Here is a 26,102-nt window from a genome sequence, read left to right on the forward strand (position 1 = left end):
GTTGCTTTACTAGTTGCTTTTCCAATAACCAATAGTTGTATAACATCTAACTATTGGTTATAGTTATAGAACATCTAAACATTTGATTTTCTATCCAATTAAATACATTTCCTTCAGGACATTTATTTATTGCTTTGCCTGACAGTTATAAGTATCACATTAAAACAATACATATTGTTATATGGAATTGTGTAATTCTTTAAATGTGACCAAATATGAAATCAAACGTTGTGTTTGGTGAAAATACCTCGTTCAGCTTGAGTGTAAATACAACAGTTACAAACTGTAGATATGGATTTGTGCATTTAGTTTATTTCACTGTAACGAAAAACTTGCTAAAAATATTTTACAAGAAAGATACTTAATAAAAGTTGGTTAGTTTAATATAATGAAAGCATTATCTGACAAATCAATTTAATTTCAAGGTCTTAACTATTGATATATTTTAGTATGTTCTAAACCATGCATGACCTGAATATCTTTCTCTGAAAATTATCTCTAAAAATGCTGTTATAGGTGAAATTGGTAAATCCTACGTACTTACATTGAGGCTTCAAAACATGTTGTTATTGAAAAATTATGCAGTAATTATCTTTGAATAAAAATAAACGTTACCACTATTGACTAGTTAGTAATTGATACATAAATATAAAAATTAAATAAGCGTGATGACTGAAAACGACAGATTCACCACACTCTGACCATAGCCACCGTTGCCGATCAATAGAGGGGTGCAGCGACGCCCTCTCTAGCGGCCCGGCACCACTGGGTATTATTGATTGCACGCGTAGACAACATTCGTGGTGTGCGCAATTCAACTCTACCTAGGATCTGGAATATTTTAACATATCGTCTATGACTTAACCGGAATGTTACTATCGTTGTTATTTTTCTTCAAATAGAGACAAACTGTTGTGGACATTAGCAATTGAACAACGTGGGAAGACAAACGTGAATAATCGGCCCCTTATAATTTGGAAACGTTAATATAATATTTTAATTACTATACTTAATTTTATACAGTGTGTGTCACGGTGGTTGGCGTGTAGGAGCAGTAATGTAAGAGAGATAATGCCCTTACACCATTATGGTGGGAGATACATTCCCACCATACTTCTTACGTCAATTGTGCACTCTATGTTCAAAATCTATCTTTCATATTCGCTTTCGTCTTATTTTCATCGTATTAAAACGTAAACAATGCATAAATCACCAAAACACACGTTTTAGGTGAACACAAATGAACATGATTTTGCTTTGTTCTAGATGACTATTTCAAAATATTACTATCCAGGCGCTGATCATAATGGAACGTACTATTCTATCGTAAAATTCTGAAAATTACTTTCAACAATTTAAGGGTCTGACTTCTGTTTAAAGGATATTATTGATTTAAATGGATAACGGGATTATGAAATTTGCTTTCAGTTAATGTTACAATATTGGAAATGTGACGTTTCGCTGACGGATACCTGCCCTCTTTTCAAGATATTACATTAATCATAAAGGCCGGTATCGACAGTGCGAGGCTGCTCGCTGCGAACGCCTCGTGCCATCTGCCTCATGGTGAGCTCTTCAGCTAGCAGCTAGTTTGTAACCACGAATGCTCACTGCGAGCACGCGAACCACCCGCATTCGTAGTGAAGACAGTCGGGACAATATGTTTTTTTTTTCTAGAAATGCGCAAGTGTCTGCCGCTGCTTTTATTGTGATAGCGACGATTATTAGGGAAAAACAACAGAATAAGCGACTTAAACCTTTAAAACCCTCGTTGGTGAGTGGTGAGTCAAAAGAAAATGATCGAAATCGGTTTGAATACGGGAACAGACTCCTAGAAGACGTGCCAAATTTCTTGCTAATGTCCAAGCAAGATTTTGAACTTAATTACAATGATAGAGTCTGCCGTGAAGAAACGTGACACGTACATGCGCAGTGGTATTACCACCAAGGAAAGATTAGCTGTTACTCTGAGATTCTTAGCTACTGGAGACTCATTTACAGTTGCGATATTTCGCGCCACAAGTCTTCTCTCTTGTGTTTATAATAATACTCAGGGCATTTTGAATTCCACAGTAAACGTTTGGTTTTAAAACACTTCACTAGTTGTCTGATCATTTCATGATTATCCATGATGACAGTTTCGTTGTGGAGGTTTGTTGGTTTGGGGTGCAGAATTGTATCTTGTACGGTGCGAGGCAGACAGCGCAGGTATCCACTTGACGCACAACTCGGAGCGAGGCACCTTTGAGCACTGCTCTAAAACCGACAAGCACACGGCTCGCCTCACATTGTGTGATGCGAACGCCTCATACCGAGCAACCCCGGTATCCACAGTCCGAGGAAAAGCCGAGCATTCGCCACGAGGCATTTGCAGCGAGCAGCCTCGCACTGTCGATACCGGCCTTAAGGTTAGCGTTAGAAAAGGGTATAAGAAAAGTACAATTTTAGATACTCGATGAGCACACGAAAGTCAAAGTTTACAGCAAATTGTTCGTCAAAAACTATGTTTTAAGAATTGACAACTGAAGACATCTTAATAAATACTTATACACTATAATATTATTACTATTCATGGCTAGTGTGTGACGAGCACAGACTCGTTATGTTTGTGGTTTCAGAGCATAAATTATATATTAATGCAATCCACCTCTTCAAATTTTTGCATTTGAAATAAACTTCTGTCTAAGACACTCCAGGGGATGGTGTAACAATTTTAGTAAAAAGTCCTTTGCAATATGAAATATTACACATTAATTGCAGTTATACCGGTGGTGTCAAGAGTCTTTCAAACACACAGAAAAATGTTAATGATACGGTTGTATAGATCTCCCAATGGGGTTGTCAACTCTTTATTTGAAAATTGGAAACCTAATAAATTTCCTTTTCTCAAAACTAGTGGAATTTATTAAATTTGAGATCTTATTATACTATTTGTAATGTAAGACCATATAATACCATATCGACCCCTAACACAGCGGCTACGGACCTTCTAAATTCATTCAATTATTTCAAAATTGGTCCATGAACTCCACAACACAAATGGCCGATGTGATAAGTTCTGTCATCGAAAAAATTCCCAACACTACAGCCTTTGTTTTTGTCACGGCTGACTCCGATCAGGGAAGAGGTTGTGGTCAAGTGATGTAATTTTACATTCTAAATATTTCTACAAACATCTTTTTTAGAGTGTTTTATTTTTAATAGGATATGCCAGTTGAACTGAACGAATTGTTAAAAATGAAGCCTGTAACTTTTGGGACAGTTTCAAAAATGTCAATAGGTTGTATCAAACTGTTAGAGTACGCTTTAATCACTATTTACACCTTTCATTTCCTATAAAAGAACAATTTTCAAACCCACAAAGAAATCGCTGGTCAATCAAAGGAATTCTCAGTCTCTGAGAAGTTATTATAAACACACACACACACACACACACACACACACACACACACACACACACACACACACACACACACACACACACACACACACACACACACACACACACACACACACACACACACACACACACACACACTACACCTTAAACAAAAACTTCAAAATATTTCAGAAATTAACAAAGTATATGACGTCAATAGATCTTTGAGCAAACTTCTCTAAAAAATCTAACAGAATTTATTATTAATGAATTGCCACAAAAGTTTGACTTGAACCGAAACTACAATCCAATCACAATCAAAATACATGAACGAATAATGCAATGGCAGGCTGCAAATGGACTCAATAATTATTTATCTTCTGTAGTCTCTACGAATTCGTGTTGTCCAACATCCCAGTCTTATAGAGTTGGTATTAGGGAACTGTTAGCATCTATTGCTCTGACCCCTGTGTGCATTGAGGAGTTAGCCCGTCTCGTACAAAGACTGGACTCGAGGAAATCATATTGTGATAGTAATGTTATGCCAGTTTGGCTACTCAAACGTTGCTTCAGACACATTTTGAATCCAATCTCAAAACTAATCAACTTTTCGTTTGAAACTGGAACATTTCCTGTTGAAGCCTGCAAAACGATTACGATTTTTTAATGACGAGCGTTGTAAAATAAGAAGCAAGTATCATGCATTTTCCCTCATTTAATCTTTTATTAACAATTTTTAAAGGGTTTTCTGTGAGAGACTTGAGTGCTTTCTTCAAAAACAATGAATTTTAAAATACTGAACAGTTAGTTTTCAAGAAAAATAAATCCGCTATCGTCGCTTTAAATAATTTCTGAAAAATGTTGTCGATGGCTTGGGAAGGCGACATATGCTCAGAATCTTTCTCGATCTGTTCAAAGAATTGTTCAATACTGCGTTCACCATGAAACACTGTTGTATCAGTTACGAAAATGTTCCAGTAGTTACGGGGTTACGGGGTCTGCCGACACGTGAATTCCTTCTTATCTCAAGGATTGAGGCCAGTGCGTGCATATTTTTAATGTAATATCAAATAAAGTCAAAATTACCTATGGCGACACTCAAGGATTTAATCTCTACCTTACTTTGTTTCCAGTTTACGTTTGCATACCAAAATCAGTAACCCAGCATGGAGATGTGATTCAGTATGCCAACGATTCTTTGCATCAAAGGAAGCACGATATACGACTTGTAAACAACATCTTTAGTAAAATTGAACTCAAGTTTTTCATTATTTGACTAACATTCGTTTAAAATCAAATCATATCTATATTAAAATATAATCCATTTCTCTCTTAGAACTCAAGAGTCTTCAGAGCTGTATTTGTGGATGATGTTCTTTTAGAGGAAACTGAATCAACTAAGTTCCAAAGAATGTACATTGATATAAGTCTGAGCTAGGACGATCGTGAGGGTAACGTGTGTGCCAGATATACATCCGTCATATTATCCTTGTAGATACTGGCAAGATCTGTTCCTTCGAAGTTTTATGACTTAATCTAAAATATCCATGACTAACTGTAGAATTCTATGAATCTGTTTTCGCCAGAGGAAAGTACAAAAGGCATTAGGTGGCATATGCCGGGAAACAAATGAATGTTTTTTGTTTGCCGTTATAAACAGACTTGAAGTTTCAGTGTTACCTATTATTGCTGAGAATTTTGCTCCAGGTCCTCCTATAATTTCTCAAAAGTGGCCAGCATATAATGGTATAAAAAAAACTGTAAACACTATATACTAATTACTCTTTTAACGAAACCCTCAACTTCATTTATCCTGCTACGGGCGAGCACACCTACACAGTAAAGAGAATGTGGGAGAGTGGCCAAGTCAGGTATCAAGCGACAAAATGGCAATCATTTAAAATTACTGGACAGTTACCTTTGTGAATTTATGTGGAGAAAATGGTCGGAACCAGTTAATAATCCATTTGAAGAATCTTGTAATATATCTCATTATACTTGCCTCCAGCATAAATTGTTTCTTCATTTGTTTAACACGAATTTTTATTAACATAGTTTTCCTTTAATGCAATGTATATTCAAATTAAAAACACATTTTTCCTTAAAAAAAACGAGTTTTTGAGTATTTCTATATAATACTATAGCAACGCAACACCCATATCGTTGTAAGCCAGTAGGAAAATAGAGTGTTTTGGTCTTATAACATAATTTGACTGTGTTATAGATGGTACATGTAGATGGTTTTGAACAATCTGCATAAAAATGAGTGTTTTGTCTGGTCAAATTTGGTTATTCGAAATACGTTTAAACATTAAGAAATGGCAATGTGATCAGGCTGATTACGACTCACCTATTAAACAGCCAAATTAATTATCACCTAAATAAGTTTAAATATATACAAAAAAGAGACTTGCAGACAGACACTGAAAGTATTTCTCAAATGAAAATATCAATCGAAGCTCTATATATAAGGCGTACTGAACTTGAATCTCGGCCGTCTGCCACTGAGGCTAATAATAGCTGAAGAATAGCGCTTCTCATGTCTCCGAAGATGGATATTTCTCTTAATTCAATGATCGATCTCGAAGAGAGGGAAACGTTATTCTCTACAACATTCCTGAAAATTCCGAGGTTAACATACAGAAAAGAAAGAGCATGATTTGAACATGTTAACTACTGAATATTTTCAATGAACATTTCATGAACATTTTAATCTTCAGCTTTCCTCGAATACTTCTTCAGGATTGGAAAAAGTTGTTAGCGGACTCGTCCTGTCAAGCTAACGTTTCCAACTAATGACGCGGCACGAGTTCTTCTTAAAGGGTTTCTCCTGATAAACTTGCTGAGTTAAACAACGACCTAAAAGAGATCTTCATTTCCCAAGGTTGCACTATATCGTCAGCCCTTAGGGATGAGTTGGAAAATCGATCGTTAGGAAGAATCGAAGTTAGGATGAGAAGGATTGTACTAGTAAATACATTAATAAAATACAAAAGATTGGAAAATTGCCTAAAAATCAGACAGGGCCAAAATAAGCATTGCTTACCAGAATGTTAATGGACACCGGACGAATTAAGTGTTTCTATATCTCATTGTGTACACGGTATTCTTATTATAACTAAAACGAACCTATTACCCAGTATCTCTTCTTCCGAACTAGAATTGATCAACTACAACATCTTTAGAAAAAATAAATCTCCATCTCCACAAAAAAAGCTAGCGGAGAGGGAGTTTCGATTGCAGCGTCAGAGCCTTAAATCCTCGAATGTTCCCTTTTTATCAAGTCAGAAGTTTTTCTTCTCTCATTTACTCTAAAGAACAACCTCCGAGCTCTTCTAGGAGGAGTTTACTTCCGCCAGCTCAACCAGACGAATATTACCTAGAATTTTCAAATGTTTTAGATATAGACTTGGTATCCAGTGATTTTTCCTCTGTACACATAATTGGAAACTTTAATATGCCTACGGTCCGCAACAGGAAATCCCCTCCTCTTCGGATGTAATTCTACTGAAGCCGTTTCTAATATGGCTGCAATTTATGAACAATGTGACTAACGTACGTGGAGTGATAGGGTCTGGTCTGGTCTACCAATAGTGAAGCCTTAGTCACTCGCAACCCTGACCCTCTCGTGTCGTACGGTAGTCACCAACCCTCATTAGTCTTGGACGTATATATTCCCATCCAGGAGCCCAGACGTTCTGCTGTCTGAGATAATGGCAGAAAATACAACGTGCGTGGTGTTACCAGACAGCTTGTAAATATTGACCTTATGAAGTTGGTCGGTAGATGTGACGTGAACTCTGCTTTTGCTTTCAGCAGCTGTGTGGTACGAAACTCCCCTATTACAGTATTCACATAGCCTTATTTCTCCATTCGGTCTACTATTGAGCTGAAACAATTGGTAATATTAAAGAACATTACATAAACAGTATAAGCTTTTCCACGATCAAATGGCTTATAAACGATTTGCTGCCGTCATCGCAGTGCAACACGCTGTATAGAGCTTTTTTTACAAAACTACACTAGGCATATACAAGACACTCTATATTCAAACTCAAAGATATTCTGGAGCTTTATCAAGTCTGAGTTAGTAAATCAAACATGCCATCATCCAGCCTGTTGCTTGATGAAACGTCTTCTTCCGATGACACAACTATATGTAACATGTTTGGCCAGTTATTTGTATCTGTATACGTAAATAAGCTCAACAATTCCCCTCCTCAAAATGTATATGAAACCGACGTTTTCTTCACTTGCACATTCGACCATAATATGAAGGTGTATAAAATACTTGTTACACTTGATATCAGCAAGGGGCGTGGACCTGATTGCATCACACCAGCTGTCGTCTAACATTGTGCCGACCCCCTTGTTACACCGCTTGCGTATCTGCTCAACAGATCTTTATCTGAAGGCGTATTTCCTAACATCTTGAAAATCAGCCATATAGTCCTAATTTACAAAAAGGATTCCACGGGAATCATACGAAACTATTTGGTCTATTGCTATTTGATCTGTCTTGGCAAAACATCTTTGAAAAGTTGGTACTTAACCATATCAACCAGGTCAACAATCTAATTTGCAACAATCAACACGGTTTTATGAATGGCAAATCTTCCTCAACAAACCTAGGAATCTTCCAGACTCACATTGTGGACGCATTTGTGGAACAGTGTTACCTCCCTTTTTCTTTTCGGTGCATTAAAGGGCCAAATGCAGTGGAACACACTCACACATAGAGAAAAATTACACACTATTTTCACATTTATTACAATGCTTAGAATTTGTATTTATTGTTTTTGTCTTGTTGTGTATTTATTTTAAATTTGTTAAGCTCTATAAAAAGCGGCTTTGCCGTTGAAAATAAATTAAAGAAAAACATTAATTATAGTAGGTAAACGAGATAACAGAGTTTCAAATAATAGGTGTATTGCATTGTAATATCTAAACACTGGATAGCATATTTCAAACATCTAAGAATTTATGTGTTCAGATTAGTTTGAAGAAATATATCCCATATACTGAAATTACTGAACCACACTACATTATGTGATTCTGGCCATTGGTCAATAATGGTTTATTTTTATGTTCAATGTAACTAACATAAGCCAACAGTAAATTCTACCAGACTTTTAAAACTACATGGGCTATCCTAAAGTCTGCTTCGTTTATACTAACGTGCAAAAAACACAAAGTAATATGGATTTGGTTAATATTTGTTAATAATAATTATTGATCAGACAGGTTAAGTGTAAGAAAGGGCCATGAGGCCCTAACTTTGCCTGTTTAAATAAAGGAATTTTCATTTTCATTTTCAAAAAAAAAAGTCAAAAACAGAAAAAACATTTCGAATTGACAGTTACTGTCATTTTTATAGTGATGCCCTTCTGCTATTTGTTATATTTATTTATTTAATGTGGTGTTTGAAAACAAATACAATTTCATTTTTCTATTTCTTCATGTAGTTTTATTTTTAATGCTAATTTTATTAATGGCTATGTCATTGACGAGAACTACTAAAGTGAATCAATCCATGATTTGGATTGGGTTACTTGTGTTGTAGGCCTACCAATTTTAGATGATATTAATATCTACCACTAGAATGTCCATCGTGGCGCGTGCTAAAATGTCTCAAAATGATAAGGTGCAGTGTTTTAAGTGTGGTAAGACAGAAAGCCTCATGTGGCACCGGAATGACAAGGACATTATGTGTAATGATTGTAATGAAAGTGACAAAACTGTAAAAGTGGAAGAAGATGAATTGAAGCAAACGGCAACATTAGAGAAACCCAAAGCTTCACCAAGAAGAAGCACTAAATCTACTATGAATTATAAAACTAGACAAAATCCCAATGCTCTACCCAAGCAAGTTGCTCTTAAAGGAAAAGGTAAGAGAAATGTTTTCAAGAAATCAACGCCTATAAAACTTCAGAAATCTAAATCGTGTTTTACAACTGTAAGTTGGGCCCTTCATAAGGGCACATTATACAGAATAGGAGATATAGTTTCTGTGAATGATGAAGAGGGCGATACATACTATTGCCAGATCAAAGGATTGATGATGGATGAATATTGTCAAAAGAGCGCCTCCATAACTTGGCTTATTCCTACCTATGATGATTCTCCATATGTCAGGGAGGGCTTTGATGCACTTACATTCGTAGCTGGTCCTGATGACGATTTGCCTAGGAATCTAGATTGTTTTGAGTTTGTCATGCATGCTCCATCGGATTACTTCAAAGCCAATAGCCCTTTCCCTACAGGATTGTCACAGCCAAAAGGATCAGGGTATATTTGGAGACGCCTTGGAAGATAAGTCGGAGTAAATCTTATTTCTACATACTTTTAATACATGTTTTCATTCTTTTTCAGAGTGCTTAAATATATATGTACTATCTCAATCTCATGAAACAATCCTAAATATATCCTATATTTTGGGTAGACTTGTAAGCGGACTAGACTCGTTATTCGATTGTTATTGAACGATTTAGTATATTACCAAACATAGTTTTTATATAATAATTATATAACACGAATAATAGTACATTAACAATAATAATAACACATTACGATCACAAAAGCAATTAAAAAATAGCATTATAAATAATCAACTATAACGTAGGCTTACATGTCAAGAGATACTGGCTGCAGTACAATAAGTGGCCACCACAACATGATTATCGAATCATGGGTATTCATGAGTATCGTGTCCTAGATATCCATGTCTGTCTGAAAGTACTGAAAACAGAATGTCATCAATGTACGTAATAGGCATTTTAAATAACAATATAGTTCCAATACAGACGGGCAGTGTTAGTGTTAGTAACTAGTTATTCAGTGGTAATAGTTATTCAGTGATAATCTATTACCAGTATATTATTTCAGTAACAGCTGGGCTGAATGATGTGGTGTTTTCATAACGACTTTCTGGTTTTAGGTTACACAGGTTTTAGTAAACAGTTCTACCCGCAGCCATTTCATACAAGTAATGAGACTAGGAGTGGAAATATTACACTATGGAAAGTTATTGTGCGATATTGTAAGTAGGTTTAGATCAGTTTATCATAAACATGTTTCTAGCGTCAAAGATGAAAGATAACATATATAAACCTATTACCTATTATCTTTATTATTTATTAAGATTACATATATTATATTACCTATTACCTTTATTTTTGTATATGTGAGAAATAAAGTTTCTTTCTTTCTGTAAGCTTTACAAGCGATCACTTAATCTGAGCTTGAATTTGAGTCCTATCTCGAGGGATGTTTTTTTTTTATTGGCATAAGTACGGGGTGACCACCAAAGCCCACACTGATGACTAAGGGCATTTCTGGTTAGTACTTTCCTCACCTCAAATTTAACTGTGAAATAATTTAGTGCAATAATGTCGAACTTATGTTTTAGACTTTTAAGATTATATTAGAGTTAAGCTATATTTTTATACACAAACAAAATATATACATTTTAGATTATAAAAAAACACAACTTTATTGATTTTTTTATACACAAAAGAAATATATACATTTTAGATTATAAAAAAAACACAACTTTATTGACACTAAGTTTGAGTCAGCGTAGTACTTAAATAATTACTTTATAAGGTAAACATGTCTGTCAGCATTTAAATCGTTCTAATCGATAGTTTGGTCATTCGAGTGTTAATATATGAGTATGTTGGTGACCGCTTATTATACTGCAGCCGAGATATTTTACAATACTCAGAGCTGGCCAGGATAGCAGTGAGGAACCGCTTTTTTGAAATGGAGGAAAGGATTTTACCCAGACAGGCACATTTCTCTGCGGTATATAAACCACAAAGATAGTCTCTTAGACAGTCTGCTGGTATTCTACTCTCCAACCTCTGTAACTGTTCGAGAAGAACTTTCACTTTCATATTTATCGCCTTTTTTGAAATTCTAAAAATATTAGTTATTTGTTGTTTTTATGTTTACATTAAATATTATTATAAGTTAATTTAATAATAAGTTAAAGTCATATTTGAATTTAAGTAAGTTGTAATATCTAACTTAATTACTCATTTTATAGAAAGATTGAAACATTTGATAAAAACAACCGAATAATGAGTGTGGGCTGCTTATTTAAGTTTACCTTCTATTTTATTTAGGAGGAATATATTTTGTAAACTGCTGGTGACAGTTTTTATGTTGGTAACATATAAGCCCAAAGAAGCTAATTATCTTTGGTTCTTATACTTCTGGTACATGTTTTTAAATTTATATAAGTTGCTTTTTTCAATGTTTAAGCTTTTTGTAAAACTATTAAACTCTACACCCGTCAGTTAGTTAACTTTATTCAGTATACCTTGTGCCTGTTCATTTCATTTCATGAAATGTCAGTTCAACCAGACCATTTCACCCACCATCTCAGATTTGTATGAAACTTGGTAGCTATGTTCTATATATTGTAAAGATAAGTAAAACTACAAAATTTGGATTTTTATCTCGCTTAGTTTTCCAGTTATAGCACTAAAGTATTTACATTTTTCAATTTCCGCACTCTGGTTAGCACTAAAAAAAACATGACGTAGAAAAGAAATAATTTCTCATTTCCTCATTTGACACTCAATCTTTATGAAATTTTCAAGGCAGGTTCCTTAAGTACTAAGTAATTTGAAAAAAAAATTGCCTCGACAGTCTTAAGTTAAACCTAAAATGATATAAAAAATTACATTTTATATTTTTTGGTTAGTTTTAAAAATGCATACATGTTTAGCGTTAAATTCAATATCTCCAAAAGGGAATGAGATAAATCAAGAAATTTTTTTTTCCTAAATTATCTGCATGGTATAGCTTTTATTTAGTAAAATAATTATTCTGTGTATTTTATTCATTAAGTGCATTGCAAGTTTCAATATGTTTTTTAGAAGTGATGTGAGGTTCTCTCAATCCCAATACCTATAGCTTTTAAATGAAAGGTTAGCTATTACTAAATTTCAATATTTATTGGGGAAGAATAGGTTTTTAATAAGAAACTCTTGTGTAATAATTGATCATATTTTTTAATTTTAATCAGAAAAACACAATATATAGTATAAGAAGCAATTCTACATTTTGTAATATAAATGTTTATGATAAATGGTTATGTTCACTTAGAAGTTTTGATTGAATATAGTATGTAAGTTAAAAGTTAACATTCATGTTATATTCAAGTCTAAAAATAGACAAGCAGATAGTTTGGCTCAACAGGCAGCAAGTTGCTAGAGGAAATTTTCATGTCTTGACAGGCTACAGTTACTCTGCACTCGAATGTTGATTATGAGTCAGTCTATTGCTAGTGCTCCTTGAGTAAACATTGTTATAAGTGGTGTTTAGCTTACTTTAGTGTATGGGTGAATTTATTTATGTTAATTTAACATAATACAAATTTAAATACACAAAGATAATTAGTTCTTAATTTACATTTTCAGTTAATTTATATAGTAAAATTTTTTATGCTGAATTGCTTATATTTTTGTTTTTTCATAATCCAATTATGAAGAAGAACAATTTAACTTGTTTTGAAATAAAGTTTGATGTAAAATGGACAGTAAGTGTAGTATAGGGTTATTAAAACTGACAGAATGCCACAAAACCAATTATGTCACAAAAAAGGGGTTGGAAAATGTGTGTGATCTGTCTGGAGAAGAGCTTAACTTGATAAAGATAAGAAGTGAATTAGATAGTAAAGAAATAATAAACATCTGTTTTCATCATAAGAGTTTACTATTGACAAAGTATGAATTCCTACAAAAGGTGTGCTGTGATCACATAAAAATCAAAAGAAACCCATTAAAAATAGTTTAAGGGTATTACGTTTACAGCAGAGTGAGGCCTGTGTCACAAAAGGTCTAAAAGAAAAACCTGGGGAAAGGTTATGTACTAATTGCTATAAAACTATATTCTTAACTCCAATTAACTGTGAAGAAGAATCACAAGATGATGATTTTATGATATCAACTAAAACTGAAACAATTAAAAAAAGAAAAGGCTATTTATTCTTTAAATGCTTCTTTGACGGATGAAGGGTGTTCACCTTTCAAATTACATGCATTGAATGAAAACTCCAAAATTGGTTATGCTCAAAATAAACAAGAAAAACTACATAAAAATGTTAAAATGAAAATTGAGACAGTTTTAGATGTTGAAGTGCCATCAAAAGTACCTAAATTACAACAAAATACTGAGCAAAAAGCAGCAGAAATGGACTTACTTGTTGAGAACAACAGTGAACTGACCAAACTTTCAACAAAGAAGAAAATACAACTATTGACAATTCACGCATCACTGAATTGGTCAAGAACAAACATCAAAGATACTTTTGAAGTGTCCGATTACTCTGTGAGACAAGCAAACAAATTGTATGCAGAAAAAGGGTTTTTGTTAGAACCCGAAGCAAGGAAAGGAAAGAAACTGAGTCCCTAGGTTGTTGAGTTAGTTGTCAATTTCTATCAGAGTGATGAGCAGTCGAGAGTTTTACCTGGTATGAAAGATGTAGTAAGCTAAAGGGAAAAACAATATGAGAAGAAAAGATGAATTTTAAGTAATCTGAATGAAATGTTTGCAAACTTTAAATGGGAATATCCTGAAATAAAAATAGGGTTCTCTAAGTTGTGTACGCTTCGTCCCAAATGGTGTGTTCTGGCTGGTGCTAATGGAACTCACTCTGTCTGTGTATGTACTATCCATCAGAATGTAATACTTCTAATACATACAGCACAACTAGAAGAGAGTTACAAAGATCTGCAAAAACTGGCTTTGTGTGAAAATTCAAATCAAAACTATGTTTAGGCGATGTGAAAAATTTCCATTTAAAGAAAATCTGACCACATTCTTACGAACCAAATTTGAAAACTATGAAGAAGATGATAGAATAGATTACAAGCAATGGGTTGCTACAGATCGGCCGCAGGTGGTAACACAAACATCAATTATTGATGAATTTGTTGATGAACTGACGTCCAAAGGAGAAAAGTTAATCCCTCATTCTTACATTGCCAAAAGCCAGTCAAGCTACTTTAAAAGCCTTAAAAATGCTTGTGAGTCAAATATAGCCATCATATCAATGGATTTTAGTGAAAATTACTCATTTATGATTCAAGACGAGGTCCAGAGTTACCACTAGACCTCAGACTCTTATACTGTTCATCCAGCAATCATCAATTTGTGTGTTGACCAGGAAAAAATAGTTTCATCCCACTGTACCATTTCCGATGACTTAAATCATGATGTTTGTGTGGTTTATAAAATTCAAGAAACCCTAATAGAATTTGTCAAGGACAATTTTCCTAACATCACAGATGTTCATTATTACAGTGACGGTTGTGCAGGGCAGAACAAGAACAAATACAACTTCATGAACCTTTCATTTCATGAAAAAGACTTCAAAATTAAAGGCCAATAGTATTTTTTCGCTACAAGCCATAGCAAAACAGAATGCAACTGTATTGGAGGAACGGTTGGCGCGAAAAAGCAAGTCATCAAAGGCCTCTTGATAATCCAATACTGACTGCAACTACCTTTTTTCAATTTTGTCAATCCAACATTGCCAAAACGCTTGAATATCTATATACCCATCCAGGTACTAGAAGTTTTCACAAGTACAGACCCCTCGACTGTTTTGGAACTATAGAAGCAAAGCTGGATGTATATCTGGATGTCCCAGTACAAGAGATTTCGTCTTATCTTAACTTACCTTCACTTGAAACAAGACGCTCCATCCAAGACGTGATGGAATCGATTGCCCAGACCTGCTACAGAAAATAAATTTCCAAATTCCCACTGGCACAAGATCTAGAGTCCTTTTTGCAAGAACTTCGGTGACAACTTCCTATGCAGCCAACAGTCCTGTGATTAGGATGCAGAGACTTGGATGTTTGCTACCAGAACACATGGACTTTTTCTGCGCTTCCTTGGCTTCCTTCAAGAGAGCTCTATGTGCTTCTCAGTGCTTGACCACTCAACTATGAATTTCAAAACACACACGTGCACAAACGTGGACGCGCACGCACACCTGTGCTCGTGTTTGGTTTTTGATGGTGCCTTTAGGGGGCCATACCCATAAGTGCCTAATTGCCTGGATTTAGTTTTTTTAGTTTTGTGTTAGTCATTGTTGCTAACTTATTACTATAATTATAAATTATTATGCTTGCTTTTGTAATGGTTGATCTGTTGGAAATAAAATAAAATAAAGCGAGTCAGTTGCGATGAAAAATCAAGTCTAACATTGAACTTGAGAAGAGGATTAACTTTAAATGTTAAAGAAAAAGCTCTATATCCCTCTCGCTTCATTGCTTGTATATATGACAATCTCTGGTACTATGGAATAATAACAAATGTTGCCAAAGAAGATGGAGATGTAACAGTAAAGTTTCTTCACCCAGCAGGACCATCCCCTTCTTTTTACTGGCCCAGGCAAGATGATGTATGTGATGTGCCAATTCCACACATCCTTGCAGTGGTTGAGCCTCCACACACCTCAACGGAAAGGACTTATCATTTCCCACCAGAGATCACCATATTAGTTGAAAATATATTTAAGCAAAAAATGAGTTCATTAGCTTGCCAATCTTCTCAGTGAAATGGGTCTATGATGGTACATTTGGTGTGTGTAAGTACAGTTTTTGGTATACTTAATTTGTACGTAAATATTAATTTTATATTTTAATACTGAACCTATAAATCATATCTGAACTCAAATATATTTCAAATTCACATTGCTTACTATTAAATATAGTTTTCCAAATATTAAAATGCAGTTTATATCTTTCCTTTAAAAGCTATAGTTATTCATTGTTATTAAAAGAACCTTACATCACTTGTAATTAATATATTGAAACTTGCAATGCATTTTAGAAATAAAATGAATAAAATACACAGAATGTTTGTTTTACTAAATTAAAGCCCATATTATGCAGATATTAAAGAAAAAAATATTTCTTGATTATCTCATTCCCTTTTTGAGATATTGAATTTACTCAAGGAACCTGCCTTGAAAATTTCATGAAGGTTGAGTGTCAATCTATTTTCTTTGAGAAATTATTTTCTTTTCTGTCATGTTTTGTTTGGCGCTATCCAAAGTGCGGTAATTGAAATACGTAAAAACATTAAAGTGCCATAATTCAAAAACTAAGTGAGATAAAAATTCCAAATTTGGTAGTTTTACTTATCTTTACATATAGAACAAAAGCTTCCAAGTTTCATACAAATCTGAGATGGTGGGTGAAAAAATTATTTTTCTGGTTGAATTGGCGTGGAAAGACCCATCTAACATAGGCCTGTTATAATGTAGGTATATAATTAGTTAAATGATGTTATGTTGTGATATCTGTTTCTTAGATAAACTTACATAAAATGTAAACTATCAACTCTGATAGCAGTTTGGAACAATACATGCTGTTATTTTAATTTTTTGCAAATTAAATTTGTTTTCTAACCTTAAGATTACCCTAGATTGGAATTTGGAGATCAGAAACAACATGTGGCCAATTGAATCTCGAACACACAACGCTCATCAGAAATTCAATATCAATATTTTTCAGTTGAAAAACTATAAAGGTATATTGTTGTGTGGTATATATGGTTTCTTATTTTAATTTATATAGTCCCCCCACACATATACATAGGCCTAATTGGTTAAAGGGTGTTCGTATGTTCCAATTTAGAAAATAATTGCACAATGAAATGTGTCAGACAATGGAAGATTTGTCGTGTTTTCAGTCATCAAATTTCTAGATGGCATGTCAAAGCGATAAGACGTAAGTCATCTATACTAAAGTGCAAGCCAACTGCTTTATTTAAATTTCCCATGTTTGAAATAAATGACACATATAAGTATAAAGTAGAATATGTATATTGTTACTTTGGTATTATTCAGAGGCCTCTAGTTTTAGAAAGACCAGGGACCTAAATAAACTACATTAGAAAGAACAAACTTTATTTTACTTTGAAAATTACATATCATTATGACTATTTTCTGCCTCCCAAAAGGATGCGATGTCGGTGAGGAGGCCACTCTGCTCCATCTACAGATAGATTATTTAGAGATGAAATGGTTCGTGCATGAAGAGGTGAGGGGAAGAAAGGCTGGGTGAGGTAAGAGGAGCGGAACGGAAGGTGCAACCAGTAGACTACTAGCACTACTGCAGATATTGTTCTGATGCACATCTGGGCTTTCATTGTACCTCATTAACATAACACCCTCGTGTACTGTGTCTCCATATATTTATAAATGTATATTATTTCATCAGTTCTTTTACAGTTTTCAAAACCTAAGCACTTCCGGAGTCCATTTTAAGCACTGAAGTTCATGTTTTTAGCCGCACTAGTATACACTGTACATGTGGAGCAGACAGAACTGACTAGTCTGCGCTGATCAGATGAGCAAAATTTGTTCACTGCGCAAACAAGGCCTGTTTAACATCTAATAGGTAATCTATCAATACTATTTGTTATAAGGCTATATAAGCAGGTAAATACATACATACGTATTATAAATATGAGCCTGCACTAATGTCCAGGAGCATTTCCAGTTCTTTCCCAACCTTAGAATACATGCCAGATCTGATATAGGAAAAGTTGAATGATCTGGGATGTGATCTGAGGTTGGAAAAGTACAGATCGGAAATGCCCCTGGTGGCACAGAGCCACTCCACTCTTCTGGCAAAAAAAGTAAAACATCCCTATAGATATACCAAAATTCAAGCTCAGATCATTTGATTGCTCGCTAAGTTTATCTTTAACTTTGATACTACTAGTAATGTATTTATGATAAACTAATTTAAACCTATTTATACAGCCTAATAACAAATAGTAGATAGAGACAGTGTGGCTGCCTTCTCGCCTCCTTTTGGGAGGCAGAAAACAAGAACCGGATTTCATAATGTTATGTAATTTTCACAGAAAGTCAAAATCTGCTCTTTATAATAATGTAGTTTATTAGGTTCCTGGTTAGAAAAAAATCTTCCAAAAATAGTGGCCTCCGGATAATACCAAAGTACTTGTATGACATAAGTTACAAACAATAATCCTTTGAGAACCAGCTGCTTTATGCCACAGCTTGTTGATAACTCTCAAGGTGATACTAGCCAGTTTTGCAGGTTTATTAAAGGTTCTTTCTACACCAAAAGATAGCATTTGTAATAGATTACATTAATTATTTTTGTGGAGAAACTAATGCAAAGCCACTAGCAAATTTTTTGTATTTATTACCTTTGATATGCATATACATATCCCCTATAAATATAATGATTTGTAGTAAATTAAATGTTGTAAAAGAATATGCAATTAAAAAGTAGGCTATATAAGTTATTTACAGAATTTATTTTAAAATTACAAAATGTTTTTAAATAAGTAAGTATTCTAACAGTGGACAAATAACTAAGAAATTATAAATGGAAATGCTTATTCATATCTAGGCCTATAGCCATTGCAGTATAATAAGCAGCCACCAACACAATCTGTGATGATTATCCAATGATAAGGAATCATCGAAATTCATGACCATCCAAAGGACTAAAAGCAAAAGGTCAGACCAAATAATGTAATAGATATTTATGGTTTGGCTAGTTTTTAGTCTTAGAAATTAATGTATAATACATAATTAAAACAAAACAATAACATTTACTTACCTTATGTATTTTCAAGGATAAACGATTTTGCTTGTGTAACAAATTAGACTTGTACATCACTGTTCTTGCTGCTATTAATCAATAACAAAACACATAATTTTAATTTTGAATTTATTTCCAAACTCGTTTCTCTTTGAATAAAATATGTTGAATGACAATGTGGAGACAAATTACGTTTTAGGCTTTAAAAATGTGAATATAGAGAAGCTATACTTTTATATCTAAAAGAAATGTATTTCTTTCAGATTACATAAAGTAGCTAAACTTTACTTAAAGTCTGTTTGAGCAGTGTAGTACTTATGATTACTTTAGCCAATCTGAAATGGTATTTTTGGTGGTTTTATGCTGTCAAAACTATATTTATTAAAATATCATAATTAGTTTGATTTCAATTAGAATAGAACATGATTCATACTATATTCATAATATCAAATTTAGTATGTTCGAAAAAAGTCTTCTCAAGTGCGTTTTTTGCAATGTCGTGTTTGTTCTGACTTTTTTTGTAGCAAAACACAGTTTGATTTCCACGTTTAATTCTAATTTTATTTCCTCACTGCAAACAGAATACTTCTAATTTAAGAAGCTATCTATCGCTTTTTCTTGCAGCCATAGAAAACATTGCTCAGTGTTTATAAAAACACTTTGAGCCAATTTTTGCATATTCATTGCCATTGTTCTTGTCATCACTAGCCTTCTCCTACATAAACAAAAAAACAACGGTGGTAATGATGTTACTAGTCTAAGTAAAGAAAGCTGGCAATGATTATTTATGAATTGGTCAAATGTCGTATTCAATTGTATCAATATTTAAAATCTATAATCATCATTTGATTGTGTTGGGGGCCACTTATTAAAAAAATATTCCATATGTCTGTATGTGTTTTTATACAAAAATCAATATCCTAACAATTATAAATTAAACTAGCTGTTACCTGCGGCTTCGCAAGTAATTTTTAGAACCGAAGTCCTTATAAAAAGCAATTATGATGTAATATGATGGGAGTCCTACAAACATTTTAAAACGTAAGTAGGCATACATCAGGTAGATATTATTAAGTTCATGGTAAATAGTATCAGAATTTAACTTAATTTTTATATCATGTTTGGCACATGTAGGAGCATTTCTGGTTCTGATTAATTATATACATAACGTCACAACTGAATCTGCCTTGTAATCCCGATCAAGCAAACACAAATCTCGGATCACACAGGTTTTGGAAACTTACTTTGGTCAGCGTATTTTCCAGTCCTTGTCATATATTTCAGGTCTAAGATATTTCCAGTACCATAGTAGAGTTTGCCTTGTTGTTCTGACGAAGAAAAAATATATATACTTACATACGACCGAGATGCCTACTTCGGTTAAAAAGTGCCTACTTTAAATTCACTTATCTACTATGTCACAGGTTAGCTTGCCATATTGCCTCGATTAAAATACTATATACGTTCGATTATATAGTTCTCGGAAATCTATTTTGGTCAAAATCGTGAGGGCATAGTTGAGTTTGCTAGGACTGAAAAGCCTATTACGACCTAGGGGGAAGTCCTACCTACTTCTTATGTACTTCCGGTATAAGGAATCCTTATTAAAGTTATGCAACATTCCAAAATAATCGTTATTAAAGTTTTGCGTTACACTTGTTTTTTGGACTGTAGCCAGGGAAAGAATGAATCGCTAAGGTATGTTAGTATTCATTTCTCTGTTTTTTCCGTAAGCCATTGTTAAAATGTAATATCATAATAATGTCAAGGAAGCCCACCAGTTTAAAGTAACTTATGTAAAAACATTCATAAATTTGTTCATTAAGGTTAGTTTTATAACAGTATTTAATGCATTAGATGATTTTAATTCATCACTGGCGCAATCTGGAGTAAAATTTATATATTAATGTTTTATTTACTATCTGCATTACACTACCGATCAAACACGGTTTACTTATTATTGATAAAATTTAAATGTAAACAGATGTTTCAGAAAGTTTGTCGAATTATAGCTGTCAACAGCTGTCTAGTGCCAGTTTAATTTGAATTATGAAATGTTATTACGTTTCGTTCTTATCATAACATTCGAATGTAAACAAACTAATTTTTCAATTTGAATTCGACTATATTTGGTGAAATGAATGTGTTATGGGTGGTAAAAAGCACTCTGAATGTTAATTCAGACCAAAAGCTATACCTGTTCCAAATTTCAGCACAATCCGTATAGCAGTTTCAGGGTGATTCGAAGGACACCCAAACATTCAAATTTTCACATTTATAATATTAGTAGGATTATACAAAATTTGGCTCAAATGTTTATGATAACAAGGCCAGTTTCTGTAAAATATATCATGAAATTAACTTTACATTTTCAAGATGGTGGCCATTAAAACTTTTAAACTTGAATATCTTAAGAACCTGCAATTTTTCTCAAGAATTACAAGAATAACATTTTTTGGAGGATTTGATTACAAATCTAATCAGACTTGAATCTAATCAAATTTAAATCAAATAATAAAAAGCTGATTAGGGCAAATTTACTGTGATAAGACATAGTCCAAGTTTAGGTTCTCAGTGAAGAGGCAAAAATACAAACACTGAATAAACGGCAGCTCTCAATATGGGTCTATGTGACGATGTTCAAACGAGAAATGCTGCTACATGTGGGAAATATGATATAAGAATCAGGTTAAACTCTGATACTCTTAACTATGGACACTAATATAATATATACCTGGTGTATGCTTTTTACATTTGAAAATTGTCATAGGGCTATACCATATTGAATCAAAAGTGCTATTATTAAATAGTATAAGGACTTCGGCTTTGGAATTGCGTGGAAAACCATGGGTAACTGCTACTTTGCAAATAATTATGTACAAAAATGTGTTGTAATAAGTTGTATAGTATATTTCTCAAAATAAAAATTTATTGTGCAATCTTTGCTTTTATTTTGTTATAGGCCTACTGCAATTACAATTTTATTTCTTTGACTAAGCTTATATCACATACCGGCTTGTTTTCTTTTGTGATGCAACTAAAGTGCCTAATAAGTCTTGGACTATATAAAATTGCTAACTTTCAGGTTCTGCATCTCTTCTCGCATCTAAATGGCCAGGAGAAGCTTACACAATCCATTCCTGCTGAGGTTCCAGTTGACTGACAGTCCAGTCAGCAGTAATGAACCTTTGTTTAAAACTTACCTCTGAGCCATTCAATCCTTCCTTATCTTGCCTTTATTCTGAAATATGAAGGCTGTTCAAAAAGTTTCGGACTTTTGTTACTTAAAAGTGCATTTATTGAACTAGAGCTCAAAACTTCTAATCCCCTTCAAAGTAGTCTCCTTGGTAATGCACACACTTCTTCCAGTGCTTCTGCCACTGTTCAAAACATTTCTGGAAGCATCTTTTGGAATGCTGTTAAACTTGGCTGTCGTATTTTGTTTAATGTCTTCTTTTTCTTAACATTTTTTCAGGGTCATTTTCAGTTTAGGAAATAGCCAGAAGTCGCAGGGAACCATGTCGGGCGAATACGGAGCTTGGCGAACCAGAGGTATGTTGTTTTTAGTGAGAAAACTCTGAATTAGATATGGGCAAGTGCATTGTCGTGATGGAGCTGCCAAGTTTTTGTTACAAACAGTTTTGGTCGTTTGCACCACACAGCATCACATAGGTGACTAAGAACCTCAAGATAGTATTATTTTGTGATGGTTTGGCCGTGTGGTGTATACTCATGATGCACCATTCCACTGGAATCAAAGAAGACTGTCAACATGACATTGACTTGGCTGCAGATTTGCCGTGCTTTTTTTGGTCTTGTAGATGACATGTGTTTCCACTGCAATGATTGCATCTTGGTTTCCAGATAAATCCAAGATTTATCACCAGTGATTACTGTGTTCGGGGTTACTGTGTGCAATATCCAGCATGTTTTATGCAATTTAAAGGCAAAGTTGTTTTTGCTCCATTGGCAGCAACTTTAGAACAAATTTTGCAGACACTCTTCTCATTTTCAAATTCTCAGTTAAAATTGAATGTACTGACCCAATGCTGACCCCATTTTCTTCTAGTTCTCGGACTATAAGATGATGGTCCTCGGTGACTAAATTTCACACTTGTTCAATAACAATCTCATTCTAGCTTGTCAATGTGCTACCTGAACGCGATCCACTTTCCACTAAAGTTTGACCATTTTTGAATCGATTGTGCAACTCTTTTAATCAAGTACTGCTCATGGCAGACTTCCCAAAAGCCTGTGAATCTTGCAAATTGTTTTCACTTGCGAATCGCTAAGCTTTTGGCACAATTTAATGCAGTAATGCTGCTCAAGTTTTTCTGCTATTTTATAACTTGGATATAAACTGCCGAACACAATAGAGAAGTCTACACTACTAGACTGACTGGCTGCGACTTAAGCTTTGTCATGATACGAAACAGTTCATGACAGTCCCTTTCACACCTCCACAAAGCTTAGCCGCCAGCACTTCATTCGTTTAAGTGGGAGGACAGAACGTCCGATAATTTTTGAACTGCCCTCGTATTCTTATAAAAAATAATGCCAGTATAATACAAATGGTATGGGCAGATTTAAATCCTCAAAACTAAATGTACCCCCCCCCCCCCCCACCCCCCCCCCCCCCCACCCCCCCCCCCCCCCACCCCCCCCCCCCCCCACCCCCCCCCCCCCCCACCCCCCCCCCCCCCCTCCCACATCAACAAACATTGAAAAACTTTACAGAATGCTTAGATTTCGATTGGCCGAACCAAAGTTTCTCATTTAATATGTGTCTTTTTCAGGTAACCGTAACGAAAGATTTTCAGATACCAAGAATTGACCCGAGGTCCCGAGAACCATTTGCCATCGTTGTCAGCTGTTTTAAAATGGAATTGTTTTATTTTTGACGTGACAACATCTTAAATTAGGTTGCGGCTCGGAGTCACTCATGAAAAAGTGTAACGCCCGGTAATCGTTTACGATGCCCGTCCAGTGGGTCCGCCGCACGGGAATCCGCACGGGATAAAGCAGATAACTGTGGGTCCGCCGCACGGGATAAAGCAGATAACTATGTTAATTATTCGTGAAAATGTGGAGTGCTTAGATTCGTCATTTACAACAACTACACCAATAAAGGTAAATAATTGTACACTGATATTTCATTATCGTAAACTATGATTGATTGATTAATTGTTAGATTGACACAAAAGTTGAGAAACTGAGTTTATAGGTTTATGTCATACTATTGACAAATGTTGATAGTGTTAAGTAAATTATTAGTTTAAAATCACTCTGCAATCAATCGTAAATTTCAGTCTATTGAGAAGAAACAGCGCGTATTGCTAGTCAAACATTTTAAAATAACAAAATTTATAACCTCTAACCTGTCATAACAGTGCGACCAAACAAACGAACTAAACCGACCAATCACCACGCGCGAAGTTAGAATTTAACTGTGTTTAGTAAGAATTTCAAATTCCAATTTTAGTAAATGTTTTATTCAACTTTAACATTTACAATAACAAATTTTAATTAATTTCAAATTATGTACAATATTTTAGTAAACAAAATATATTTCTATAGTTAAAATTTGTGCAATTCTTATTTTCATTCAATTCCTTGTTCCTATTGCGCAATTTAATAATATTCATATCAATAAATATTCTACCGAGAAAAAGACGTTGTCACGTAAAATATTTTAGTTATTGTAATAATTGTGAGAAATCCTTATTTATCCTTACAACATTGGGTGTGTAAGACCTGTGATAGCACTAGACGAAAATAGTGAGGAGTCTATTGAACCAATTTATGTATTGTGTCTAACCTGGTGTATTACTCTGTTTATGTACATAATGTGGCGAAGCGTTGTCTGGCTGTGGCGTAGGCGGAGCAGTCAACGGTATGTTGTTACTAAGGGGAACAAAGAACCAGGCGTTGGCGAGAGACCGCTTGCGATTCCTCTAGCCACACTTCATGGCAAGGAATTGAGGATTACTATCGAGGAGAATGGTGCAGCCGAGGTTACCGATACGTTAGGTACAGGTGACTAAGTTAAACATTACAGGAATAACGGTTCTCATGTGGGTAAGAATGAAAAGGTGGATGTAAGTTTATATTTTAGTATAATCAAGGTTTATTAAATTAGTTTCGCAATTTATGACTTAAAAAGTAACGTTAGGTACAGGTGACTAAGTAAACGTTACAGGAATAACGTTATTCTGGTGGGTAAGAATGAAAAGGTGGATGTAAGTTTATATTATAGTATAATCAAGGTTTATTAAATTAGTTTCGCAATTTCCGACTTGAAAAAGTAAATTCAGGTCATGATGAGAGAGTAATCATGTTGAGTGTGAAAAGGTAGAGCGAATCTAAAATGAGTGGCCACTCAATCCCAGTATAAATGTGTGTGTATGTGTTAGTGCTAAGATGTAAAATAACATGCGAAGTGTTATATGAAATGTTGGTTGGTTGCTGTGTAAAAAATTTACTTGTCAAATGAACCGATAGTATATATTTGCATGCGAAAAAAGGTAAATTTAAAGTTAAGATTGTACTGTAAAGTGTATGAAACAAAAATGAAAACGAAATGTATAGGTTATTTATGTAGGTACATGGTTAACTGATAGACAAATTTAAATGTAACCAGATGTTTATGTAACACATAAATATAAATGTAATCTGTCAAAATGTGTTCTTACTGTATGTGTGAAAAAAATTTAATATGTTACTTGTAGACAAAACAAGTAAAGTTTTCTTTTAAGGATTGATAATAAAGTACATTGTGAAATGTGTAATAATATAAGATTAATAGTTGAATGTATTTGTACAACGGTTGTAGTATTTAATGGTATTGATTTAGAATTATTAAGACTATGTGACTAATTAGGTAACTGTTTTGTAAAATATTTTTTGTATTTTTGATAGAAAATAAGTGTTTGATAAAGTATGTAATTATTGTGAGTTTATGTAAAGAGACTAATTATCTGTAGTAGAAATGTGAATCACCTATTTTAAAACAATTTGTTGAATAATTATTGTTCGATGTATCCAAATATTTTTATGGGGGGGAAATAGAATTAGATTGTTTGTATTTATTGTTTCCAACAAAGACATGAGGT

The 26,102-nt window shown here is 34.1% G+C and overlaps 1 protein-coding gene across 1 annotated transcript; it reads left to right on the forward strand.

The window, feature by feature from the left end:
• The first annotated feature begins 8,594 nt into the window (after positions 1 to 8,594).
• On the forward strand, positions 8,595 to 11,681 carry LOC124354929 (GATA zinc finger domain-containing protein 1). Its single transcript, XM_046805741.1, has one exon. It carries the CDS (start codon positions 8,958 to 8,960, stop codon positions 9,693 to 9,695), a length of 738 nt encoding a protein of 245 aa, XP_046661697.1. The 5' UTR covers positions 8,595 to 8,957; the 3' UTR covers positions 9,696 to 11,681.
• The last annotated feature ends 14,421 nt before the right edge of the window (positions 11,682 to 26,102 follow it).

Source organism: Homalodisca vitripennis, chromosome 2 (assembly GCF_021130785.1).
Source record: "Homalodisca vitripennis isolate AUS2020 chromosome 2, UT_GWSS_2.1, whole genome shotgun sequence".
Taxonomy (NCBI): Eukaryota; Metazoa; Arthropoda; class Insecta; order Hemiptera; family Cicadellidae; genus Homalodisca; species Homalodisca vitripennis.

What these genes read in the sequence shown, in the direction of transcription:
- LOC124354929 (XM_046805741.1), top strand. Translation starts at nt 8,958, where the DNA reads ATGATATTAATATCTACCACTAGAATGTCCATCGTGGCGCGTGCTAAA.